The sequence below is a fragment of the Scleropages formosus genome, chromosome 4 (assembly GCF_900964775.1).
Source record: "Scleropages formosus chromosome 4, fSclFor1.1, whole genome shotgun sequence".
Classification (NCBI taxonomy): domain Eukaryota; kingdom Metazoa; phylum Chordata; class Actinopteri; order Osteoglossiformes; family Osteoglossidae; genus Scleropages; species Scleropages formosus.
The window spans coordinates 3,973,365-3,996,985 of record NC_041809.1 but is presented as its reverse complement, the minus strand read 5'-3'; the positions used below and the strand labels follow the sequence as shown (position 1 = coordinate 3,996,985).

General features: G+C 47.3%; 2 protein-coding genes across 2 annotated transcripts; one reads left to right on the top strand and one right to left on the bottom strand.

The window, feature by feature from the left end:
- The first annotated feature begins 928 nt into the window (after positions 1-928).
- Positions 929-18,806, top strand: crip3 (cysteine-rich protein 3). Its single transcript, XM_018740091.2, has 7 exons — positions 929-1,057; positions 4,748-4,842; positions 10,471-10,528; positions 12,918-13,058; positions 14,778-14,852; positions 16,724-16,818; positions 17,548-18,806. The coding sequence occupies exons 1-7, from the start codon at positions 1,015-1,017 to the stop codon at positions 17,683-17,685; spliced, it is 645 nt and encodes a 214-aa protein (XP_018595607.1). The 5' UTR covers positions 929-1,014; the 3' UTR covers positions 17,686-18,806.
- A 329-nt stretch (positions 18,807-19,135) lies between these two features.
- Positions 19,136-22,353, bottom strand: LOC108926983 (solute carrier family 22 member 7-like). The gene is made up of 9 exons (XM_029250837.1): positions 21,967-22,353; positions 21,577-21,680; positions 21,228-21,382; positions 20,744-20,912; positions 20,193-20,316; positions 19,998-20,107; positions 19,693-19,907; positions 19,489-19,597; positions 19,136-19,346 (listed from the first exon to the last, which is right to left on the bottom strand). Exons 1-9 carry the CDS (start codon positions 22,345-22,347, stop codon positions 19,136-19,138), a joined length of 1,578 nt encoding a protein of 525 aa, XP_029106670.1. The 5' UTR covers positions 22,348-22,353.
- Positions 22,354-23,621: the final 1,268 nt, after the last annotated feature.

The window sequence follows — 23,621 nt, the reverse complement described above, 5'->3', positions numbered from 1 at the left end:
AAGAAGAATGGCGGGCAAAATGCCTCTTGTGAAAACAAACGTAGGATCTGGAGTTTCGAATACAAAGTGCTACGAAGGAAGTAGGAGTTTACAGACACAGCTGACAAGAGGATGGTCTTGAAATGAAAACACAGGCGACGATCTTTGCTATTAAAATAAAACTTTAAAAAAAGTCCAAAAAATAAACATACATTTTGTTTTGCTCACTGGTTTTGACCTCCCCAAAGAGACAGGCGGGCAGCACTGTAACAATAATAATTGTTACAATAATTCACTCTAGGCAACATGATGATGAATAAGTGCAAAAGTGTTGTGCAACAAATTGTGGCATCTCTGAAAAATTTATTTTTACTCTGGTCTGAATTATGTATTTACCATCCCAGAGATTAATATGCACACTGTAAAAATGTAACTTTTCAAATGTGTATAACGTGATTTAAACTTTAGACTTACTTCCTTATAGAGGATAGCAGTAAATTGGGGTTCTGTTTCACCCCCTCATGTTCCCAGAGGGCAGACAGCAGGACAAGGACAGGAAACAGTGGACAGGGGACAGTGGACAGAGGCAGGGAACAGTGGACAGGAAACAGTGGACAGGGGACAGTGGACAGAGGCAGGGAACAGTGGACAGGAAACAGTGGACAGGGGCAGGGGACAGTGGACAGGAAACAGTGGACAGAGGCAGGGAACAGTGGACAGGGACAGGAAACGGTGGACAAGGGTAGGGGACAGTGGACAGTAGAAGACAGGGACTGGGGTTCACGGACTGGTCCAGTGTCTTGGTCCCCCTGCTGATGGGAGACAAAGCGTGGACACCTCCTGGCCCCTGTTTTTCTCTCTCACTCACACACACTCACACACACACACACACACACACACACACGAAGGCGGGGCGCCGCGCCGCGTCACTTTTAAGTCCACATCGGGGACGAGCGGACGATCCAAGGTTCGAGGCGCGCTTTACTTTCGGGGACGAGCGTTGACGTGCACGAGCATTGGCTGCATTGGAGCGCGATGACTTCCAAGTGCCCGAGATGCGAGAAGCCCGTGTTCTTCGGTGAGTTTCTCTCTCCCTTTACCGTCCCGACCGCGCGGTGACGACCAGGGTAACTAGGGTAACTACTAGGGTAAGCAGGGTAAAGTAGTGTGGTCCCGATCGAGCGGCACCCAAGCGCTCACGTGCACTGACTGGTGGTCTGGAGCCGCAGGACCGACACCACAGGCTGAACAACTGCGCTCCTTCCCGAGCCGCCGCGCGCAAACAAAGAGAAATATTGATATTAATTCATTCGGCATGATGATATTTAATAAGGACCTTTTAAGCGTCTAATGGCTCTTTGTGCGAGTTTCTTGAAAACGTTGGACTCTGGTAAAATATACCGTGCAGCGCCTCTATATTTCAACAGGGCTGTGTCTGTGTGAGATACATTGTTACAAGAATACCATTAAGAGTGTGTGTGTGTGTATGTGTGTGTGTGTGTGTGTGAGAGAGATACTTTGTTACAGCACTACCATAAAGAGTGTGTGTGTGTGTGGGGTACATTGTTACAGAAATACCACAAAGAGTGTGTGTGAGTAATACATTGTTATAGGAATACCATAAAGAGAGTGTGTGTGTGTGTGTGTGTGTGTGTGTGTGTGTGTGTGTGAGAGAGAGAGAGATACATTGTTACAGAAATACCACAAGAGTGTGTGTGTGTGTGTGTGTGTGTGTGTCATTTGTATCACTTGACTGTCTCCTCTGGCTACTGTGGACGCTGCGCTCCGGCACTCGGGCGGCTCATCTGTATTCCTCCTGGACGGCTCCAGATGGACAGGAGACGCAGGGGTTACGTAAGGCCCTCGGCACGGCTCGCCGCTCCCGTTGTGGCTGCCAGGGATGCTGTGACAGGACCCATTGAGGCCGGTCCCCGCATTGTTCCCGAGGACACGGCGACACCCGCGGCGGGCGGGGACGCTTATCGCTCCGCCGGACCTTCCGAGGAGCGGGGACGTTCGCAGCGGCGATCGGGTCCAAACCCGAGCCCAAGCCGCCGCGTCGGCGTCGGCGTCGGCGTCTCGCGGCTCGACCGGGATGCGAACGCAGAGGAGCGTGACGGGGACGCGATCCGGAGTCTCCGTCTCCACGGCTGACGTCTTACGGTTCCGTCTCCGCCTCAGTTGTCCGACGCGTGTCCAACGGCTGCTGCCCGCGTGTCACTATTTGTTGCTCCGTCCTCTCGACCACCTCCTCTACATTAGAGCTCGTATATGCGAAGTGCGAGAACCTTTTTTCCGGGCCACAATTTGCGTGGAGGAACGGAAGGCCCGTTAGTTTGGGTGACCGTGACCAGAGGCGGGAATCGCAGACGAAGCGTTCGCTCTCGTCACTCGTTCGCTTCCGCACGCTTCGGTCGCCGTCCTCTCGGCAAAAAGAGGTATAAACGCGTTCGCTTAGGCGTGACGTGTCTGGAGTTCAGTTCATCGCCGTCTATCGAACTGCGCGGCTCGTTAAACGAACGGCTCTACGGAAGACAACTGTTCGCACGAGCTTCAGCGTGGAGCGTCTCGTAAAAACTGCCTTTGAAAACACCGCAAGCCGTATAATAAATAGACAATAAGCTGTATAAAATGTTCTCGTCCCTCAACGATCCTGCTGTGTACTTCTTTATTGGTGTTTTCTGGAATTTCCACTTTTCTCCGAAGCGACTTCCAATGAACTCTATGTAGTGTTACTAGCCAACACAATTTATTCACCAAGATGACTTACACTGCTAGATACACTACTTAACCTGAACAACATGTCTTTGGACTGTGGGAGGAAACCAGAGCACCCAGAGGAAACCCACGCAGACACGGGAAGAACATACAAACTCCACACGGACTGAGCGGGGGTCGAACCCGCGTTCTCTCGCACCACCAGGGGCTGAGAGACAGCAGCGCTAATCGCTGTGCGCCGTGCCACCGATGGAATTTATTTCACAGCGATGGCCTGTCTCCGTGCACATCTGGGTTAGGGTTAAGGTTGGGTTGGGTTAGGGCTCCTGACGGACTTTTATGGATTCACAGCACTGCACATTGTTTTCCGAGATAGAAAATTAGCAGCAGAACGTTGAACGTTCGTCCTGTTTGTTCACGTAAGGAATCGACTCCTTGGACCCCTCCGCCCTTTCTCAGCGGCAAGTGAAAATCTGGGCCCTCAAGTGGACGTCCACAGAGAAAACGATAGACTAGAGAAGATGCCGGACCGGACGCGATCCAACACAAATATCTCTTTTCGTCCGCGGTGCGTTTTGTCCCTTTAAGAAAAATCCCCCGCGGGTTTGCAGTGGAGACGCCAGCGAAAGGGCAGCCGGTGTCATCGTGGGTCACCGAGCGACGCCGAAATGTGATTGGCGTCCCGACACCTGTCCGGCAGGCGCGAAGACACGGGTCAGGCGGAAGCAGCGGTGCTGACAGCGGAGCTAATTACCCCCTGCGTGGCTGTTCCGGCGAGCGAACGAACCCCCTGGACGCGCGCCGTCTTTCGGTTCTACTCCGTTTATTTCTTTTACGTTGTTTGTTGAATTTGGAGGAGAGCTCTGGAAAAAGAGCAACGCCGCAGTCCTTCCCGGCTACGGCAGTGACTTTTACGATCAGCCGCCCAGGGTTCCCATGATGCCTCTGTTGTCCTGCGCGCGAGAGCGACGGAGCTCTGGCTTTTATTAGGACAATATCTATACCGGCCTCTTCCGGGATGGTGTACGTAGGTGTCCTGGAGGTGTGTTCCCGAGCTGCTCCGGCACGACTGTCCCGCACGCCTCACGGCAGCATCATCACACCACTGCAAATAATTCCAGATGTGGTCATCGCCTGGCGAAAGCTCAGGTGTCTAAGCTGACGTAACCAGATGTTGTCAGAGCGGCACGAAGTACTTCGAGTTCCCGACGGTGCTAAAAATAGGCTGCATAAAATTAGCTCTGGGACAGTTTACCGCGGTGCGTAACGAGCGAACCCCCGGTGAAACTGCTTGGGTGTTGAAACAGTGAATTCTTGAAAGGTGATGCCATGATTTTGGGGTGTATGAACTGTGGATTATCCACAGCAGTAGGAAAAATAATGGGATTTATTCTAGTGTTTAGGAAGGACCTCCCACAAATTCCTTCAGTTGCCCTAAAGCAGCCGGAGCGGCTCTTCGTCGGGCGTCCAGGAGCACGCGGGCCTGGGCCCGCACGCCCGGCGTAACGCTCATCACCTGCTCCTCGGAGCAGCGGGGACCGCGGCAGCGTCCGCTCGAACCCGATACGCCCGCGTAACCCGATCGAGCACAGATTCCGCGAGGCTGAGCTCCGAGAAGCCCGGAAAGGCGACGGCCCCGCTGGTTTTCGGCCTTCCCGATGCTGCCGAGATAAACGCGCGCCGGGGAAATGTTTTGTGCGTTTACATAAAAAAAAAAAAAAAAAATGTTAAATGCGTCTCAACTGCCCCTGGAGACAGACGGCGCAACGTGACGGGAAGGAGACGGTCGGCGTGTTGACAGAACCTCTTCTCCGGCCTCTACGATGGAAGCAGCTCAGTTGTACTGCACTGCCATCCCATTAATGAATATGCAAATGAGCGCCACTGGTTTCCAGCATGTTGGGGTCCAAACGGCCTGGCCCGGTTTTACCGTAGCGCGGGTTGCTTCTGATCGGCTTTCGGCACGGCCCTCCCCCCCCCCCGCGAATGCAGGACTGACGCCCCCTCCCTGGCTCCTCCCCAACCCCCTTTCTCTACCTGTGATTTGCAGCCGAGAAGGTGAGCTCCCTCGGGAAGAACTGGCATCGCTTCTGCCTGAAATGCGAACGCTGTAACCGGACCCTGTCGGCGGGTGGCCACGCCGAGGTAAGGAGACGCCGGAGACACACGACCCCGGCGCGGTTTTCCCAGGGAGTCGGGAGCGTGTGAAGGCGCTGCGTCGACGTGGCTCTAAACGTGCCGTAGCGCTTCCGCGCATCCCACACGGCGTGAGGATGCAGTCGAATCTGCTCCCCGCTGGCGATGGGTACATCAGCCAGTCGTGCGGCAGGACTTCAGGGTCGAGCAAATCCTACGTGTGCGAAGAGGGGCTGAGGCGGTTAAGGTTTCCTCGCCCTCTCGCTGGTCCGCCAGATGCCTGCAGGCGTGGAAGACACCGGGCGATGGCGCCCTCCTCCGGGCGTGCGACGTCTCCCGAGACGCTCACGAGAGGAGGGGTCCGTCAGCGTTCGTCCCTCCCGTTAGGCGTGGTTGTCGGAACTGGTGTTTATCCGACAATCTGACCGAGAAACGGTCGCGTCCCTTTTCCCGTCCTTCTGTGCTCCTCTACGCTTGCTCATACGCTTGTACCAAAAACGAAGACCATCCCAGGTCTCTCCTGCATCCAGGCCCGATTACGTGGAATGTACTGGAAGCGGTGGTGCTTTCTTCTAGAAACTTCTCTAGCAGGTTGTATCACGGGCCTCCATGAACCAGAAGAAAGAAACGGTATACAAGTAGAATATACTGGGGTAAAACAGACGAAAGGCATCAAGACGAATACCATACAGCGAATAATGTAATGAAGCATAATGAAATGGTCAATCATAATTATCATAAATAAGAATGAAACTGTAAAAAGTAAGTGCTCTCCAACAAGGGAGGAAGTTCAGAACCCGGGAACTGATCTCTGCCCTTAATGTAACTGTTAGAAACAGAGGATATAAAACAGTAACTGCACTTGTTTGCTCAATTAGTTAGCGTTTTAGCAGCTTGACATGGGGGGCAGTAGGTGGCAGAGCGGTTAAGGACACATGCAGTCAACTTGGATGCCGGGTCAAGTTTGCGGTTACGGTCGGCGTATAAGGTTAGTGTTGACGTACGTCATGTTGAATGCGGGCATCAGCTAAATTATTACGTGAAAATAATAAAATCGGAGCCGGAAAAAGGAGCCTTACGAGCGGCGGGCAAAAACGGACGATATGTGGAGAGCTCCAGTTTGCGGCTCCGCGCTGGTAGCTGGGAGAGTTTCCATTGCGCCGTTTTTTTTTTTTTCTTTTTTGCCGTCCCTCTTTTTTACGATCGAGTAAATTACAGTTCAGCCGACAGCGCGGCGATCGCGAATCTGACGTAAGGAGGAGTTCACGCAGTCTTTTCTGAGCTCTTGCCGTGATTTTTAACATGCTATATCACGCACGGACGCTTCGGTTACGTTAATGTCCGTCGTTTGGGGGCCGATGGTGGACGTGTGTTCCGTATCACCTTTTTTTTTTTGGGTCGGTTTCTTGTTTTTCTGACGCTCAGATTTAAACTTAAAACTGCGAGCAGATCTTTTTCTGCTCAGTATTTTTTGCTGGCGAGAAAAACTCGACATCGCCAAGTGACCCAGTCGCAGCGACATTTCCATTTCGCGACGGGAGCAACGCTTAGTCTGTCCCGTCGTCTCCCACGCCTGGACCCGGGTTAATTTTCGACCTTTTTGGATTGACCCGTTGGCCGAGGGGGTTGCAAATGGCCTTGTGATCACATAACTAAAAATATCCAAATTTTTCATCCTGCATTAACATAAGTAGCTACCTGTTTTAGGACAACGAATGAAATGGTTATCACCATCTCTCAACTGAAATGGCACACACACACACACACACAACTGGGAGTTTAGTGTAAAAAGTATTTTCCCTCGTGACCCGTTATTATTTTTGTTTGAAGATGGTTTCCACACATTCTGGAGCTGCTTGGGTGCTTCATCCTGGTGTGTGAGCAAGACACTGCTTTATGATGGCTCCATACCGGTGCCTCTCAGCAGCCGGTCTTTACCTGATGGGACCAGTCCCCGAAGCATGCCGGGGCACTCCTCCGGCTCGCCGGTCCCCAACGCTCACGTTAAGGATCCAGGCCTTCTGCTGCTGCCCCCACCCAGCGAGACGCCACTTCCCCTGGGTACGAGCGAGGGCCGGTCTTGCGGGAAGCCGGTCCCGATTCCGCCGGTTCATGATTTAACGATGCACGGCTACGGTTGAGCCTGCTTCTCGTTAGGGCTGCTGTCCTGCAGACGCGCGGGCAGAGTATCGCATGGTACGAGTCGACCGGCAGAACCGCGAGAGGAAATTAAACATAGCGGTTAAAAACACATGTGGAACGGCGGCGGCTGCGGAGGGAAAACTCCTGCCCGTGCTGAGGGAATGAATGACCGGCTCCTGCTGCCCTCCTGTCAGATGTTTGGCAGCTCCAGCAGATCTTCTGCAGTCACACTTATCTCAGGTGATCGCGACTAATTGCACGGATTAGCAAACGCACGTGGAAGCGCGATAGGTGTCGGATGAGGGCTGAGGAATGCGGGGCGGGGGGGTCATGTGAAGCACGGAGATGGTGCTGCTTCGATGCTCGGAAGTGCGCGTTGAGCGTCGCAGCTCCTTCCCACGGACAGCGAGGGGCTCTTCGTGGAGCCGAGCACAGCCGGGCACTGCGGTGCGCTCACGGGGGGGAAGAAAAAAAAGATCAAGCCGCTTTTTATCCTCACTTATTTCTCAGCTACTGGTGCTTTCATTTGGACCCAACTGGGAAGGTTTCAGAGTACCTGCAGTTGTCCCCTTTCAACATCACGGGCCGCCCTTATACCGGGAGAAACAAGAGCGTCTTTGAGCTGAAAGACAGCGGAGGTCCTTTTGAGGGTACCTGTGACCCTGGCTGGACAAAGTGGACCTTGTCCGACTGGACAAAGTGGGCTTTTTATTTGTAAGAAGACTGTGGCGGGGGGGTATATTTCATAGCGAGACGTTTGTCAGTGTAAAATAATAGCTGGTGGAAAAGAGTTTTTTTTTTTTTTTTTTTTTTTTAAATACCCTGGCGCCTTTCAGAGATACGGAGCCAGACCTGCATTTGGAACTGGGCCCTTTTTTTTTTTTTTAGCTGTACCTAAAGAGGAGTCAAGTATTGGTGGAAGCAGAGCAATCACTGTCCATGCTGAGCGGGGGCTGCTGGATAAGGATGACTGGGACGGAGAAAACACAGTTCAGCGTTCCTGATTCGATTCCTGATCCCTTGTGGTGGAACGGCCTCCCCCTCTCACTCAGAACTGCTGAATCTCAGTAAATGTTCATGCACTATAACTTTAGGATGATGCCCAGAGAAACCTTTACGTAGCCACTCCTGTAATGTAACGTAAATGTTTATATGCATCTCAAAAAAAAAAAATATTACTAAGAAGGTGATCAGGAATCGTGGATATTCCGATAAAGCTTTATGCAGCTACTCGTGTGATGAACATCGGTTCCTATGGTGCTATCTGCTAATGTAATGAACACATTGTATTGTCTATGAGATGTACGTCGCTTTGGAGAAAAGTGTCGGCCAAATGAATACATGTAAATGTAGATGATTAAGTGCCGAAATGGTTAAGAGAGGAAGCGAAGAGTGCGACGGATTGCTAATTAACCACGGTATTTCAAAGGATGGAACACCTTCTGAATGTTAGAAAGTCAAGTGTTGAGGTGCCCTCTTGTGTAATTCCTACCGTGCCCGTGTATAGTCAACCCGCCCGGGGAAACGAGGTCCCCGTCGGCTTTGTCCAAAGGTGCGGCGCCACGTAAAGCATCCCTGACGGCGAGCGTCTCCGACGGCCCGTCGAGTGTCCCACCGAGGCCGTACGCAACCCTGGCGCGGCTCCGGGTGAGATGGTGGCGTGTCCGGGCGATTTCCTGCTGGTGGGCCAGTTCCAGATTTCGCGTGCCGAAGGTCGAACCTTTTGTTTCTTCCAGTGCGAGGGTGAGCAAAGGCGACCGCTCACTCGTCACATTTAATATGCTTTTAACGTGCTTCCAAAGTAATAATGCAGGACGGAACGAGTAAGGTTCTGTCCATCAGTAAACGCCGGGCTCCCTTCATTGACCTGGAAGGCTATCTGGAAAATATTGGCATTCTTGATGGCGGACTTTAAATAGGTGTTAACAGACATGTTTTGATTTTTTCGGGTAAAGGACACAGCATACCTTTCAAGAGTGAAAAAGACAGCTGCTCGGGCATCTGGGAAGCATAAGTATGCGATTCCACAGAGACGTATCGGCTAGAACGTCCTTCTGATAACCTTTGTGGGAAAGTAGAGCACCAGAGAAAGGCTGCTTTTACCCACCCCCCCTTAATCAGGAGGTATGGTACTCTGGCTTCTGCTTTTTCCTCTAGGGATTGGGGAGGCGGTGAAGCTCTTCACATTGTTACGCACAGCCCCTGTCATACTTGAAATGGTAGCTGTATCTCCTTGAAGAGGAGCAGTCCCATTTCTCCAAGGCAATGGGCTCGTGCGGGGCCCAGGGACGGGTCTGTGCTTCCGCTCCTGTCTCTGTGAGCCGTGGTAGAATGCCCACAGGGGGCTACAGGGATGGTCCTCCAGTCAGATGGAGCTGATGGACCTTGGCTTTGCAGACCTATTTATGCTGGATATTCTGGAAGCGAAGACTTGACCAGCGGTGTATCTGCAGGAAAATCCAGATGATGAACTTAATGGAGCGTAAATAGAAAAGCATACCTTTTGGGAGGCAACTAAAGTTGAAAAAAGAATAGGACACAGGCAAAAAACATTTGGATGTTAAACTAGAAGCGAGTTTGGTTTTGCAGTGCTCATCACTCCCTCGGAGTCAGGTTATGGGTGGGGAGTGAATGCCACAGTAAATACCAGTAGAGAGGAATGCTATTAATTTTGCATGGGCCCACACAATGAAAATCGTACCATAAGGATAAGGTTCCATAAGGATTTTTCATTAGCAGTGTCCCCTGCCTTCCGCTTCCTGGACTACCGTGATGATACCTTCTTTATATTATATGCAACAAGATTATAAAAAAAGTCAAGCAGGTTCCAAGTATGTGTCTTTAACTACTATGCTGCCAAAGCCCCTGGTGACTGGAGGTGATTGGAGGAGGCTTTACAGCTCGGTCAAAATCCCGACCCCTTCCTCCCTAGATTGTTTTCCGAGACCACTTTTTGCCACATAAATATTATTCTATTTCCCTTTCATGGCATGGAATGTGAGGGAGCACATATGGTAGCTGTTTGCTAAAAATAAGGGAGGGAAAAAGGAAGTGTTTGAAAGGAATTCTGGCTGCGTTTTCCTTGGAGTTCTGTCACTTTCTAAAAGAAGGCAAACCCCGAAAGTCGAACGGACAGGTCGGTGATGCTGGAGGCCTTGTCTTTTAGCGACGATAAGCTAAAAATGTGAAATGATGCTCGACAGAGAGACTGCAAGTGACCAATAGTCTGAACTGCAGCTGCAGGAGCACCACTTTTGTCAAATTCCTCGATAATTTTAACAAAATGCTTATGCGTATAGTTGGAATGCAAGGAACTGTATATGGAGTTACAGTGTAAAGCATGTACATTAATATCTGTCTTGTTCATATTTACCTTTGCATGCAAAATCCACTGACTTCTTATAGAGAGTAGAATAATAATCGAAATGAGTGCTTCTTCTGTACACGTATCATGTTTCACATGTATGAAGATTGCTCTATCTTTCTTTTTTCCAGCATGATGGAATGCCATATTGTCACCAACCATGCTATGCAACCCTTTTTGGGCCAAAAGGTAAGCACAACTTTCTCTGCAGTTTTCAACCTTTGGCTTAGAAGCATAATAATCTAAATCCACCAGCAGTGGAAAAACTGGTCAACATTTATGGCCCATTCAATTACCAGCCATGGCCTAAAAACTCACTTGTGCGATCACTGAAATGAACATGGGTGAAAAAATCAGCGTTGCTGCCAGTAAATCGATGTGACAAAGCGATGTGATTTGGCCGGGCACTGCGAATCGTTCGGTATGCCCCTTGGTTCTACTCATGCACCCAGGGGTAGAGCGAAGGTTTCCCTCCTGGATATCTGATTTTAAACATAAATCCAAATGAATCAGCACCATTCAGGCAAACAGCTAAGTGTTGGACAGGCAGAAGAACAGTAATATTGCAAGCGTAAACTGTCGCCACCTGAGACCCAGCAAAAAAGGGTTTCTGGATATATTACCGTGATTTGTGATAAGCTGTTCACGTGGTATCATTTAAAACTATAGAATGTCCTCTGTAGAGCACATTAGGACTCAGCATTGCAAGATGAGCAGTTTGGGGGATACGCTTAAAAAAGCTTTGTCCTCTAGAGTGGACGTGTCCATTTACTTCAATGGCTCGGTCTCAGGAAGACAAAGCAGATTGAAGGAACAAAATAGTGTCTTTTCTCATGTGAGATCATTACATGACCAATACTAGACTAGTTACGAAGTTTAAGAACGCACCCAAAAAAATGCACCACATTACAAACCACATTAAATGATATACGTAAGAAGTTTCTTCGGCTAAAAAAATACATATATGCGGCGCATTTGTGCCATTCAGTTATTTTTATTTTATTATTTATTGAAATGATCAGTAAATAGCTACTGAACTTTAGGGTAATCTGTCCCCTAGTCAACTGTTCCTTCACCAACTAAATAGTTATTGTAATAACAGTTAAATTAGATATTGTGAGCCAGATCTTTTTTTACTAACTTGGACGCACAGCAATTAAGGTATCACAGGCATCACCCTTGACATGAAAGTTGCTGCTTTAATTCATACTGTAATGCTGTATTGACCTTGAGCAAGGTACTTACCCTGAGTTACTACAGTAAAATACCCAGCCTTATAAAGGGGTAAACTGCTTATCATAAGTGCTACTGTCTAAGCAAGAAGTTGTGATTCTCATTCCCTTACACCTGAAATCCAGATGCGAAGAGCAGTGAAATGTCATGTTAAATTTAAATAACTTTGTAATACAACATATGGAGCCCAACAAGTCTGAAGACACTTGCTGGGGTGTTTTCAGTCTGTGCGTCAAGACAAAACAAGAGTGCAGATCCTGTACAACAGACAGCCCTGGATTTGAAGGAAGATTAACTGTTGTGAAGAAATGCAAACCTTCAATTAAAGGCCACACACGCTTTGTGTTCATCCCATCCAGAGCTGTTGTGGTCTTTACAGCACTGCTAATAGCAGAAGGTCCTTAAAATTCGTGATCCAGCGTTTAGCAAAATTACTGAAAAATCTTAATTCTTGCAAAAAAAAAAAAAAAAAAGCATTATTGTAGCTGAATGGTGACTGGTCTACCTTAACTCTAAGACGGACAAAAATTAAGTAGGACAACAAGACTTCATTAAAGCGGCTTTGTCCAAGTTGAGGCCTCTCTGTGTATTTTTGTTTTTTTATCTACTAAAGATTTAATTGGACTATTCCCAGATGCCATTTAATTCCTCCTTTTCAGGTTCAATAAAACGGTGATATATTCACAAAGGGGGTCCACTAAATTAAGAAGATCACCATCCTGGGGTTTAAATAAGTGTCTGTCAACTGAAGACAATATTCATACTGGAAATTGGTCATCATGCGTCTGTGTAATGTGGGCAAATTAGGCAAATTACCATCCTTTAACTAACCTGCCCCCTGTGGATATGGTAAGTGTACAGTACTAATAAAAATGCCAGAAATCACTTGAACCTCGGGTGTCCCGCAAGGCTGGGATGAAGCTAAACATTCAGTTTTTCTGCTGGGCTCAGTTCGGTCGGCCTCTCATGTTTTAAACGGGACTGAGTAAACAGTGGGGGTTTAGCATGTGCCAAACCACGCGGCTGTGAAATACTTTCCTCCCCACACGTTGCATGCCATCCCGTTTGAAAGGACAGGCTCCGCCTCCTCCGTGTCCTCTCTAGCGGAGATGCCAGTTACAACAGACAAAAAATATTTGTCACGGATGGAGGTCGCAGGGTCAGGGGTTACGGTTAGGGTTTGGCACGAAGCACTTTGACAAAGACCTGCCAATTATAATTGGAAGAGCGACAGGAATTGCTTAGTCGGCATTTCTTGGCCAAGGATGTGGCTGCATCATCAGCTGGTGAGGTGGGTCCTGTTCGGTGCCAAGGCTCTACAGCATTGCGTTCTCTCTCTCTACAGGTGTCAACATCGGGGGCGCGGGTTCTTACATCTACGACACCCCCCCTACAACCCCGAGCAACAGGTCCTCGGACAGCCCTTCGGACGGGTCTCCCACCACACCCTGGACCGCTTCCCAGATAACTCGGCAGCAGCCCAAAGGTGTGGAAACATCTCTCCGCATCAGTGCTGGCCTTAAATGTACATTTATTTATTTACGCTATGTGATGCTTTTATCCAAAGACACTCACAACGTTGGGTTTGTACGCTCACATACTTATAACAACGCATTACCCACTTGTACAGCAGGGACATTTTTACTGTATCGGTTCAGGGTAAGAACCTTGGTCAATGGAACTACGAGAGGGGTGGGAGTCGAACCTGGGTCCTTCAAGTCCGGCGGCTACGCTGAATTTGTACAGCTTCTACGTTTTCACCGAATCTGCGGGGGAGGCTTTGGGTGCGTCAGACAGAATCTGAAAATTATTTGTCCTCCTTGCCCACTGGTGTGAAAGCCAAGCCATTAAAATTCCGAAGCTGCCTTTATCCCGTGCTCAGATCTCCGTGGTTAATATGTATTACAGCGTGTCAGACCGCGTCTCGTCCCCTTGAGAGCTTAGCGGGAACTCGCAGTGCTGCACCGCATTCCGCACCGTGAGCAGTCTGGACCGTCGACCGCTATCCGGGGCCAACAGACCGACGCCGAGGTCACGGTCCGTCCGGCAGGACCCGAGGTGCACCTCCGCCGCTCGGAGCCTAAAACGGAAGCGTTGCTGCGCCGCGAAGGCTCGAGTGTTCGGCTGAACGCGAGCGAGAGGCCGCAGCGTTCCGCCGGGGAGGAATTTTAATGGGCAGCCTTTAATCGCGCTTCCTGAAACGCTCCTTTTAATGAGCCTTTTCCGACCGGCGAGGAGACCGGCCCGAACCCGGCCCCTTTGCAACAACAAGCAGAGAGTAAAAAAGGAGCGTTTCTGGTAGGTGGGGTTCGGGCTGAGAGCGGATGACAGCGAAATTGGACTTTAATGCGATGCGCTCGGGATGTGATGATCGCTTTACGGCTTCTTCTTCCTTAACTTCAAAACTGTTGAAATCCTTTTGAAATATGATATTAGATGCCCAAGGGCTCTTGTTGTTTTGGATATATCCTATTTTAACTCCTTTCATTTCCAATTACAGTTTCCTTCAAAAGAAACTTAGAGCATTAAATGGGAGCGTATTTAACCGCAACTTTTCATATGTCGGGATTAGTATTTGAGATACAAAAAAATGCCTTTCAGAGCCTATTAATCATGGGGGAAGAGCAGGTTTGTTGGCGGGATTGGAGCACGTTGGCTCACTTAGTGGCCAACTTTTACTAAATCTCTTCATCCCTTTAAGTGCCCCCAGACTTCCCCGTATATGATTTCAGTAGTGCAATATGTGATCAGTATTGATCAGCATCGATCAGCCTGTCCTCCTTTGTGCGCAAACTATTAATGAGAATTAGTAAGAGCTTCCAGTGCTGGAAAGTAGGATTTCTTTGGACTAAATGATAAAAACTCTAAGTGGCATCTATGACTACTGTCATTTTCATACACTGACCCTCTTGGGTTAAAAACAACTCTTTCTGCGGTTGTCGAAAATACAATGGGATAAAAATGACTCCAAAGGCGTCGAGTTCCTCTCCTGCGAGGAGGTCTGGACTCCAGGCTGCTGGGGGTCCGCTTCACCGGAGCACGTTGCGCTCAAACACGCACCTCGGCAATGCGCGCAGCACTCTATATTTACACACCGCGCCTCTCGGAATCGCACCCAGGCGTTACACGGGCGTCGTGCGTGTAGTTTGGCTACTTATTCTGGCGCGCGAGTGTGAAAGGCCTAAAGAGTCATTTCTTTTTCCAGTGGCCCCCGCCTACATCAAGACCTTCGCCGGAGAGACGTCGCACTGCCCAGGGTGTGGAAAAGTGGTGTATTTTGGTAAGCGCACGATTTCATCCGCTTGGTACGTCGTACGTTAACACCCTCGCTTCAGATCCATCCCTTTTTCAATGCCCCCCGGCGACCCGACGGGAAGCGCCGCAGATATATTGGAGTAACAGATGTTAGTTGGAGGCCCTCGTACTGACGAAGCGTTCAAACGCACACACACACACACACACACACACACACACACACACACGTGTGGAAAGTGCGCTCCGCTTTTCCTGTTCCAAACCCCTCTCCTGCCCTCTTGTTTTTTCCTTACTTCATCTTTCAAGATCCGCACTTTGGCTTCCTTCACTCCTCGCTTTGACTGTCCTTACAGATACCTGGGGGGGGGGACTTAATTCTAAAAAATAAAAAGGCAAAGGGAGATGCGTATAAAATTGGCTGTGAAAATGCCCCCCCCCCCCCCCCCCCCCCCCCCATCCCCATCCCCATCCCCATCCCCATCCCCATCCCCATCCCCATCCCCAGCCTCCTGCCGCGTCCCTCGGCACTCTGGGAGCAGGTTCCCAAACGGCTGGCATTCAACGGGCAGGACAAAAGGAGCTTTTCTCTCACCGGGGGTCTGGGGGGGTCAGATCGCTCACTCTGAGAGGCCTTGTTTGCAGCAGCTCCCTGTAGTTCTGGCGGAGGGAGCGGGTCCTACGTGACGGCAGCCAGGAAACGCCACGCCTCGCGCCCTTCCCCGCCCTGCCGCCACGCCCTCTTTCATTTCTACCACCGCGTATCGGCAACGAGGGCTCTCGAACCCGTCCCCGTCGCCGGGGCTCAGATAAAGAAAGCGGCAGTCTATTTCAGGGCTGGGCACGAAGTGGTTTGGAATGACTGCTTCTGATCCGTCACCGTGGTTGGCCTGTTTTTTTTTTTTTTTTTTTTTTTCCCCCCCCGTTTTTCGTTACAGAACCTTCCAGAAAGTTACCACAATATTTTCATACAGTTCCAATTACATTTCACCAAAGTGTTTTGATTGAAAACACTCTGCTTATTTCTCCCAAACAGACAGAAAGTCTCCCCTGCTAAATATAGGAGCGGTCGCAAAATTTGCAAGCTTAATGGAAAAGCGGCGCAAAACAAACACAATTTATTATGGTAAAGAAGACCCTGCTGGACGTGGCGGCGGTTAAAGCCATCGTAAAGTCGTGAGGGCGGACGCGTACGTCTTTGTGCTGCGCGCTGTACGTTTGCAAGGCTCAGTGTATTGCAACAAGTGACACCTTTTTTTAAAAGTCTCTCTTGGGTTTTTGAAGACCATGCGGTCCTCCCCCCCCCACCCAGGCAGAGCGTGGTGTATTTCCACCTGCTCAGGGTTCGCACCTCCGCACCTTTGACCATAATTATAGCACGAGGAGCCGCGTCGCCAGGCGCCCCCCCCCCCCGCCCCAGGTGCTCCCCACCCTCATCAGGTGTGGTCCCTTCTCTCAGAGACCACACACAATGCCAGACATCAACAGTTTGTCTTATTGTGAATACATCACTTTGCAATAGGCATTATTGTGTCTTTTCCTACTCCAGTTATGCTTCCAAATTTTTTGAGTGAATGTCAGCAGGACAAACAAGGCAAAAGCACAATTTGAGTTAATGACTATTTCGGCAACGCAAGACGCATGAGAGTAGCGTTCATCCCCTTTGTATAAACCCCTCTATTTATAGGATTGGGTGACGCTTTCGCAAAGGACAGGCCTCATTTTAAACTTCGTGTGGCCTTTTCAAAGGCACCGCCCACGTGACCGGCTGCTCGAACCGACTTCCTTCCCACCCCCTCGGCCATATCCACGTGTCATTACGCCGGCGGGCTCGGCGCGTTGAGCGTTTCTCTCCGCCGCTGGTTGCTGAACCGACTCCCGTGTTTTTCCAACACACAGCGGAGAAGGTGATGTCGCTCGGTCGGAACTGGCACCGGCCCTGCCTGCGGTGCGAGAGGTGCAGGAAAACGCTGACTCCTGGTGGACATGCCGAGGTACTGCGCGAGCGCTTTCCCACAGGGGGCGCCACTGTACGGTGACGCGTGAAAAGTAATACCTCGCTCAAGGAACCAGGTTATGTTTAGGAATGACATTCCGTTTTCTTATGGATTTAATTATGTTTATGTAATGCAATTCCAAAACATTTCTTTTTTCATATCAAAAACTGCAAATTTTGTACAATTATAAATGAAACAGTACAATTTTCTGTTTGGTTCAGCTGTAATAACACATAACATAATATTAATACTGTATAATATGTTTTATTCATTCAACACATAGTTTCTAACAATGAATGACATGTATGTGCTGCATGGTTTAAAAGTGAATTTTAAGAAGCTCTGTTGTTTATGCTGAGTACTTTATCAATGGCCTTGTGTTACAAGGTGACAAAATACTTCTGGTGGGGCAGCTGGTAGGTGTTTGGTTCAAACCCCTTTTCCTGCTGTGCTATTGCTGAGCAGGGTATTTACACTAAGTTACACCAGTAAAGATTACCCAGCTTTAGAATTTGGTAAATAATTGTAAGCTGCTTTTGGGAAAACAGTCAGGTAAAAAAATATAAATGTTTTTTAAAAAATGGGAGAAACTTTGAATGCTCACCTCACACCGTATGTCGTCAAAGGTCTCGGATAATTGAAAGTAAAGTAGCATGTCGGTAAATTTTGTCCTGCGTTCGCATGCACTGATTGCACTTACAGTGTATTCTTCACCTGTAATTGCAGCACGAGGGGCGACCTTACTGCCATGTACCATGCTACGGATACCTGTTTGGTCCAAAAGGGGTTAATATCGGGGAGGTCGGCTGCTACATCTACGATAAGGACCAGAGCGAGCAGAACGAACTGTCAAGCCACTCATAAGAGGTCGTGGAAATTACGTCAACGCCTTTCCATTTCAAACATACCGATAACGCTAAAATAAACAATGATTTACTATGGTGTCATTGCTTGGGTTGCTCCAGTGAATCTACCATGTTTCATTGTTCCACAATGTATGAGCTTATTAGACTAATAAAACTGTAATTTACTGTAATGGCACTGGTCCTCAAACTGCCCTGTGCATTAGTAATATTGCCATATTTAAAGCTGTGTATGTATGAATATGCTGTTATTTTGAGGCAAGGAGCCTCGCTGACCATGAATATTCAACTTGGATATTTTACACAAGAATGGATATTTAATAGAAAATATTCCCAAGTCATGCTTAGAATTGTCTCTTTTTCTGTTAAGTATAAAGGTGCTTGCTGTTTTTAAGAAGGAAAATATACGCGAAGGTTGTTTCTGAACATCTAGGAGTGTTGTGCCAGTAAAAGTGCAGTTTTGATTTCACAAAAACAGCTGCAAAGGCTGTAAAGTGACAGCAATCAAGGCCATTTTTAAACTTGAAATCTTAAAAGTTAGCGTCACAGATATTATTGCGCATTTGGGAAAATTAACATTTTTTCATTAGAAAAAAGGTGAGACCACAGTCTTGACCAGTTTTGCAGAATTTGGGAGCCCCAGTAAGTTGTCTCTCAATCTGTGCTCTCTCAGGTTTCTACCTGGCAACTGTCTGGCATCTTTGTTTCCATTGTATGTAACGTTACCGCATCAACACTCAACGTGCATGTCTGACTGTGTCCAGCTATCTCCTGTTCTGTGGTGGGTGTGAGGGCGTCTGAAGGTTAAAGGTTCATTTCTGTATGCCGATGGATGTTAATTCAACAACAAAACTGACCAAACAGAGCACCAAGCTGTCTTACGTCGTGTTTTGTTGAACCTAAAGGAAGAGAGGCCGCTCATGGAAGAGACTTGAGGTCATTTCCAATTTTGTGTCCTTGCATGTTATCAAGTCTCATAGAATGTTGGCCTGTATCTCTGAAGAGTAAATGTGTTTCTCTTCTCAGTGTGATGGCAGTTATTTTGTTGTGCTTTATTTATAGCATGTGAAAAAAGAACCATTCTGTCATTCATCTTGCCAAAATACTGGTTGGTATCAACGATATCTGCATTATAAAGACTTCTTTCTGAACTGATGTAAAGAAATAATGTTGAGAATTCATTAAATATTTAATATTCTACAAAGACTTTTCAGACTCGTGATTTGACATAATGAGATCTTCAGACACAATATTTCCTTTTGGGTATTACTTTCATGTGTGTAAAACCGCAAGACCATAACTTGCAAGATACTCGCATCTCAAGAAGCAGCATAATTATTACTAAGATACATTCAACACACATGGCAACTACTGAAGTACTAAACGGTTATGTAGGTTTTTTGATATTTTGGCAATTTTTCCCCAGTGGATTGTCAAGCAGCTCACCCTCTTTAATTCCCTTGCTCGACATCTTGTATCGTCTCTGGTAGACGCCTATTTCTTGTCTCCGGTAGCCGGGTAGTTACCAGGCCAGCGGTGATGGCCACAATGCACATTATGACTTGAGGAAGAAGGTACCAGACATCATCCAGCATTAGAATGAGCGGGGCCATGGAAACCCCAATACGGGCCATGAAGGAGGTGTAGCCCAGTCCGTTTTGTCTGGGTGGAGACAAGAACATGGAAAGTATGAGAGCCATTACTTCTATCCAGTGACTCAACATGTCTTTCAGCAAGGCAATCTGGCCTGGGGCCATTACACTGAGGCCAAGTGGGTAAAACACATTAAGAGGTTTTCTCTGACCTTACAACTGTAGGGTAGAGCTCAGAGGTGTACAGGAAGATGGTTGAGAAGGAGGCAGCCGACCCTGCCTTCCCCAGGACTGCGATAATTGTGCGATAAAGCCATTTATCTGAGTGGGAAAACAACGCCATTACAATTCATTTGAGGACAGAGCTTGGATGATACACCGATAAGGACGGACAATGAGAGAAAATGTTTGGGTACCTTTCGGCACAAATATGTTTATACCAAGACAGAGTCCTGCCAACAGCAAAGCCCCCGATTCGGTGCTTCTGCGTCCAATTTTTTCCAAACAGTAATAGACTGCTGCTTTTGCAGGAAGTTCTATGAGGGCGTAAATCAACTGGGTCAAGTAGATATTCAGGCCAAACCCAGTAAGGTTGAAGCTTATACCATAAAATGTGGAGGCAATGCCATACCTAAGAAGAGAGAAATTTTGAAACTCTTGACCTTCCTTAAGGTTCCTCAACAATGGAGAAATCAATGGCAGGAGAAAAGTGTAGTAATACCATATAATGCCTGTGAGTATCGCTATCCTCCTCATCTTCGGGGTTCTCACCAGATCCAGGTAGGTGTACATCTTCTGCCCTTTCTCTGACACCACTATACCCGAAAGATCCTACAGGGTGAACAGCAATCTGTCAGACAGCCCCAAACAATGCTCAGAATACTTTGAGACTGACGTGAATCAGCTGTTTACCTACCTCTGGCTTAATTAAAGATGCAAAACCATCTCGCTTGTTCATTTTGGCACACTTTCTAAGGTAATAGTGGGCTTTCTCTGTCTTTCCGGTAGCTATTAGCCATCTTGCTGACTCTGGTACCCACCTACAAGAGTGATTGACATTGACATATCTAACATACGATTTTTCCCTCTGTAAGCATGGGTGTCCCCCAGGTGTTCTAGCTTTCTCTCCCAGCCCAAAGATATATTTTTTTCAGGTGAACTGGTGACTTTTAAATTGCCTGTAGTGTGTGAATAAGTGTGTGTGATTGTCCTTTGATGGACTGGTGTGTTTCCAAGGTGTACCGTGGCTCATGCTCTATGTATCACAGATACTGTCAAGACCATTAACACCACATACTAGACAAGTGGTTATTCATTATGGATGGACGGTTTTACAAGGTTGTTGCCTTCAGAATTGAACACATGTGCCTGGAAGAGGCTCCAGATCACTACAAGTCAGCGATGGACAAGTAGATGATGAAAATGGAGTAATATCCGACAGCCATGATGATCTCATGTCTCGCTCACCTCCAGCACAGGATAGCCACGGCCAAAGGGGAGGTGATGGTAATAATTAGTGACCGCCAGTCCCTCACAAGGTAAGCGATTCCTGATAGCACGATGGAGCCAAAGGTCCACGCCAAGCTGTCAACCACTCCCACGATCCTTCTGTGCTCAACGTCAACCCACTCCACACCTGAACAAGAGAAGTACAGTTAATTAAATTCTACTATGTAGGCTCTTAGCAAACACCAACCCTTTAAGTGATTTTTTTTTCAGATTAAAACACTAAGAATGTTTTGGGTTTAAGGGTCTGGAGGCAAAAGTGGTATTGTAGATTTTAAGAAGATTAAAGTGAACAATTGCAAGGTCCACAAATGAGCGAATGATTGCGAACAGTACAATTATGAAGAGAATCCATGTGTGAAGACGTTGGGTAATTCAGTATGAGTTGACCACCTTGCACTGTCCTCCTTGGGCAGGCAAAGAGGAGGGCGATTTATTCACTCACACAGGACCGTGGAGACAATGCTTATTCCTGTGATCCCAAATCCCGTGAGGAACCTCAGAATGGCAAACATGACGTAGGACTTGGAAAAGGCACTGGCCATGCCAAAAATCATCCCTAAAATGTAGGAGAGCATCAACATGTTCCTCCGTCCGAACCTGTGGGCCGAGGGCAAAAGTGCATGAATATGCATACATGTGTAATGTTCCCTGGTGCACATAGAGAGAAGTGCTTTGATCGCGTTGCAGTTAAGGAGGCACGATCTCCAACAACAAGCTGTTGGTTGACTCCTCTAGAAGGAAACCTTCACTGAACCCACGAGAAAGGTACAGCGTAAATTTAAGACTGTCACCTGTCACTGAGACTTCCAAACACCATGGCACCAATCATGACACCAACGAAGAAGATGGTGGTAGTCGCTTTACTCATACTCTTCTTATCGCAAAGCAGGTCCCACTTCAAACAACAGGAAATCATAACTTCATAGAAAAAAATTCTACATGAAATTCAAACATGAAAAGAAACTTTCATCTTATATAGAAAGGAATATACTGTGTATTTAGCAGTAAGAATATTAAGGTATGTTTTGAACTCTTGACTTAAAACTGTATTTAAAAACAGTTTTTATCCATCCATCCATCCATTGCTCATCTATAACCATTTTTCTAATGTGTGGTCATAGTTGGAAAAGATGCAGTAATAATAATAATAATAATAATAATAATAATAATAATAATAATACCTCCGTAGCTATTGTGGAAGTGAAGGTGCTGGTGTCATAGACCCATCCATTCTGACACTCAATTGCAGGAGTGTCTGTAGTGTTGGATGGTCCATACAGCAGATGGAGCTGCGGCTGAGGGAACATCTCACAGGAACTCAGGGCTCCATCCTCCTGTGCTGGAATGGAGACAGTCAGCCTCTGTTCCTGGGTTAGATTCTCGAAGATGTCTCCATCGTCCAGGGCGGTGATGTTGCAGTGGTGGGATGGCACGTCTGAGATGAAGTTATGCACCAAGAAGTGGCAGGGGAGGGTGAAGCGAGTTATGAAGGCGATGCTCATCAGCGTGATCTGAAACCGGCTGAAGCCGTCAGTCTCCGCGAGCAGGTTCTCGAACTTCATCTTCACCTTCAGCTCATGAGCACATCTGTGTCTTGGTTTGAACTGTCCTTTCTACTACCACCAAGAAAAATATTTGCTCATACCCCTTGCGTTGAACGTCACTGGTAAAATGTCTCAGTTGCTTGTTAAACTATAAATGCAGGAGAGTAATTGTTAACTAAGCAACTTTTCTGAGGATAATTATCTTGTTTTACTACATAACTACAATAATACAACACTATATTAACAACAAAACAAGGACCTGGTTTGATGAAATAGTAGTGGATTGAAAAGATGGATTTATGTATAAATGCCTTGTAGTTCTCCTACTGATCTTCATGCACTACAACTCTGAATATTAACTGTAATATTAAAATTTTAATATTTTTAATATTAAATATTAACCATTGGGTTCTTCCCAAAAAGTTTCACAGAAACTTCATTGAACATAAGTCTCTCGAAGGAACTGTCTTTCCAGTATAAAAAAGCAATAACGTAGAAAGGGAACGCACAACCGTACATACAACAATAAAATCATAACAGTATGATAGTTGAAAGATGATCTACCGTCTTTGTCATAGTAAACTGAAAAAAACTTTGAAAATGGCTGTAAAAATGCAGCCGGTCACCTACTTACACACTTAAAGTAGTTTACTGCTGAAGTTTGTAAGGGGAGTGTAAGAAGGAGAGGGGCAGGGACTCCTCATCAGTTCTATTACCCTGCTCTACTCTCATTCTATATGTGTATTTCTATATTCTACATGTGTAATGTGTGGTGGCAAAAATGCTGGAATTGAACTAAATGGCAATACTTTGAGTATCTGTATCTGTCTGTGGGTGAAATACAGTTGTTTCACTTTGAAGAAAAGAATCAGCAAAATGAATAAACGTAAAAGTATTTGCACATGTGAACAACCCGGACAGCTCTGTGAGGTAACAGTGGGGTTTTTATTTTTTTTTTTTTTAACCCTGGAACAGAGCGGCACAATGGACTGGCTCTCTCTCCCATCCTCCTATTATCCTCACATCGCACAAAACTGACTAATACCTAATATAAATTTCTTAATAAGAAATGAAAGCACAGTAAGGCGTTTGAAAAGTAATGGAAATGGTATGTTATTTACCTTAAAGTGCAGACAATAAGTGTGAATGAGCTCCAAGGCCGAGATATTGTAAGGAGGCGCTTCATGACGGAGAGATCGCGCTTCATTAACAGTGCAGAAGTGATAGATGTGCAAGGTACAGGGTCATTTAGAGCTTGATCACCTTCTGTTTGCTTTTCCATCTTTTGAGGA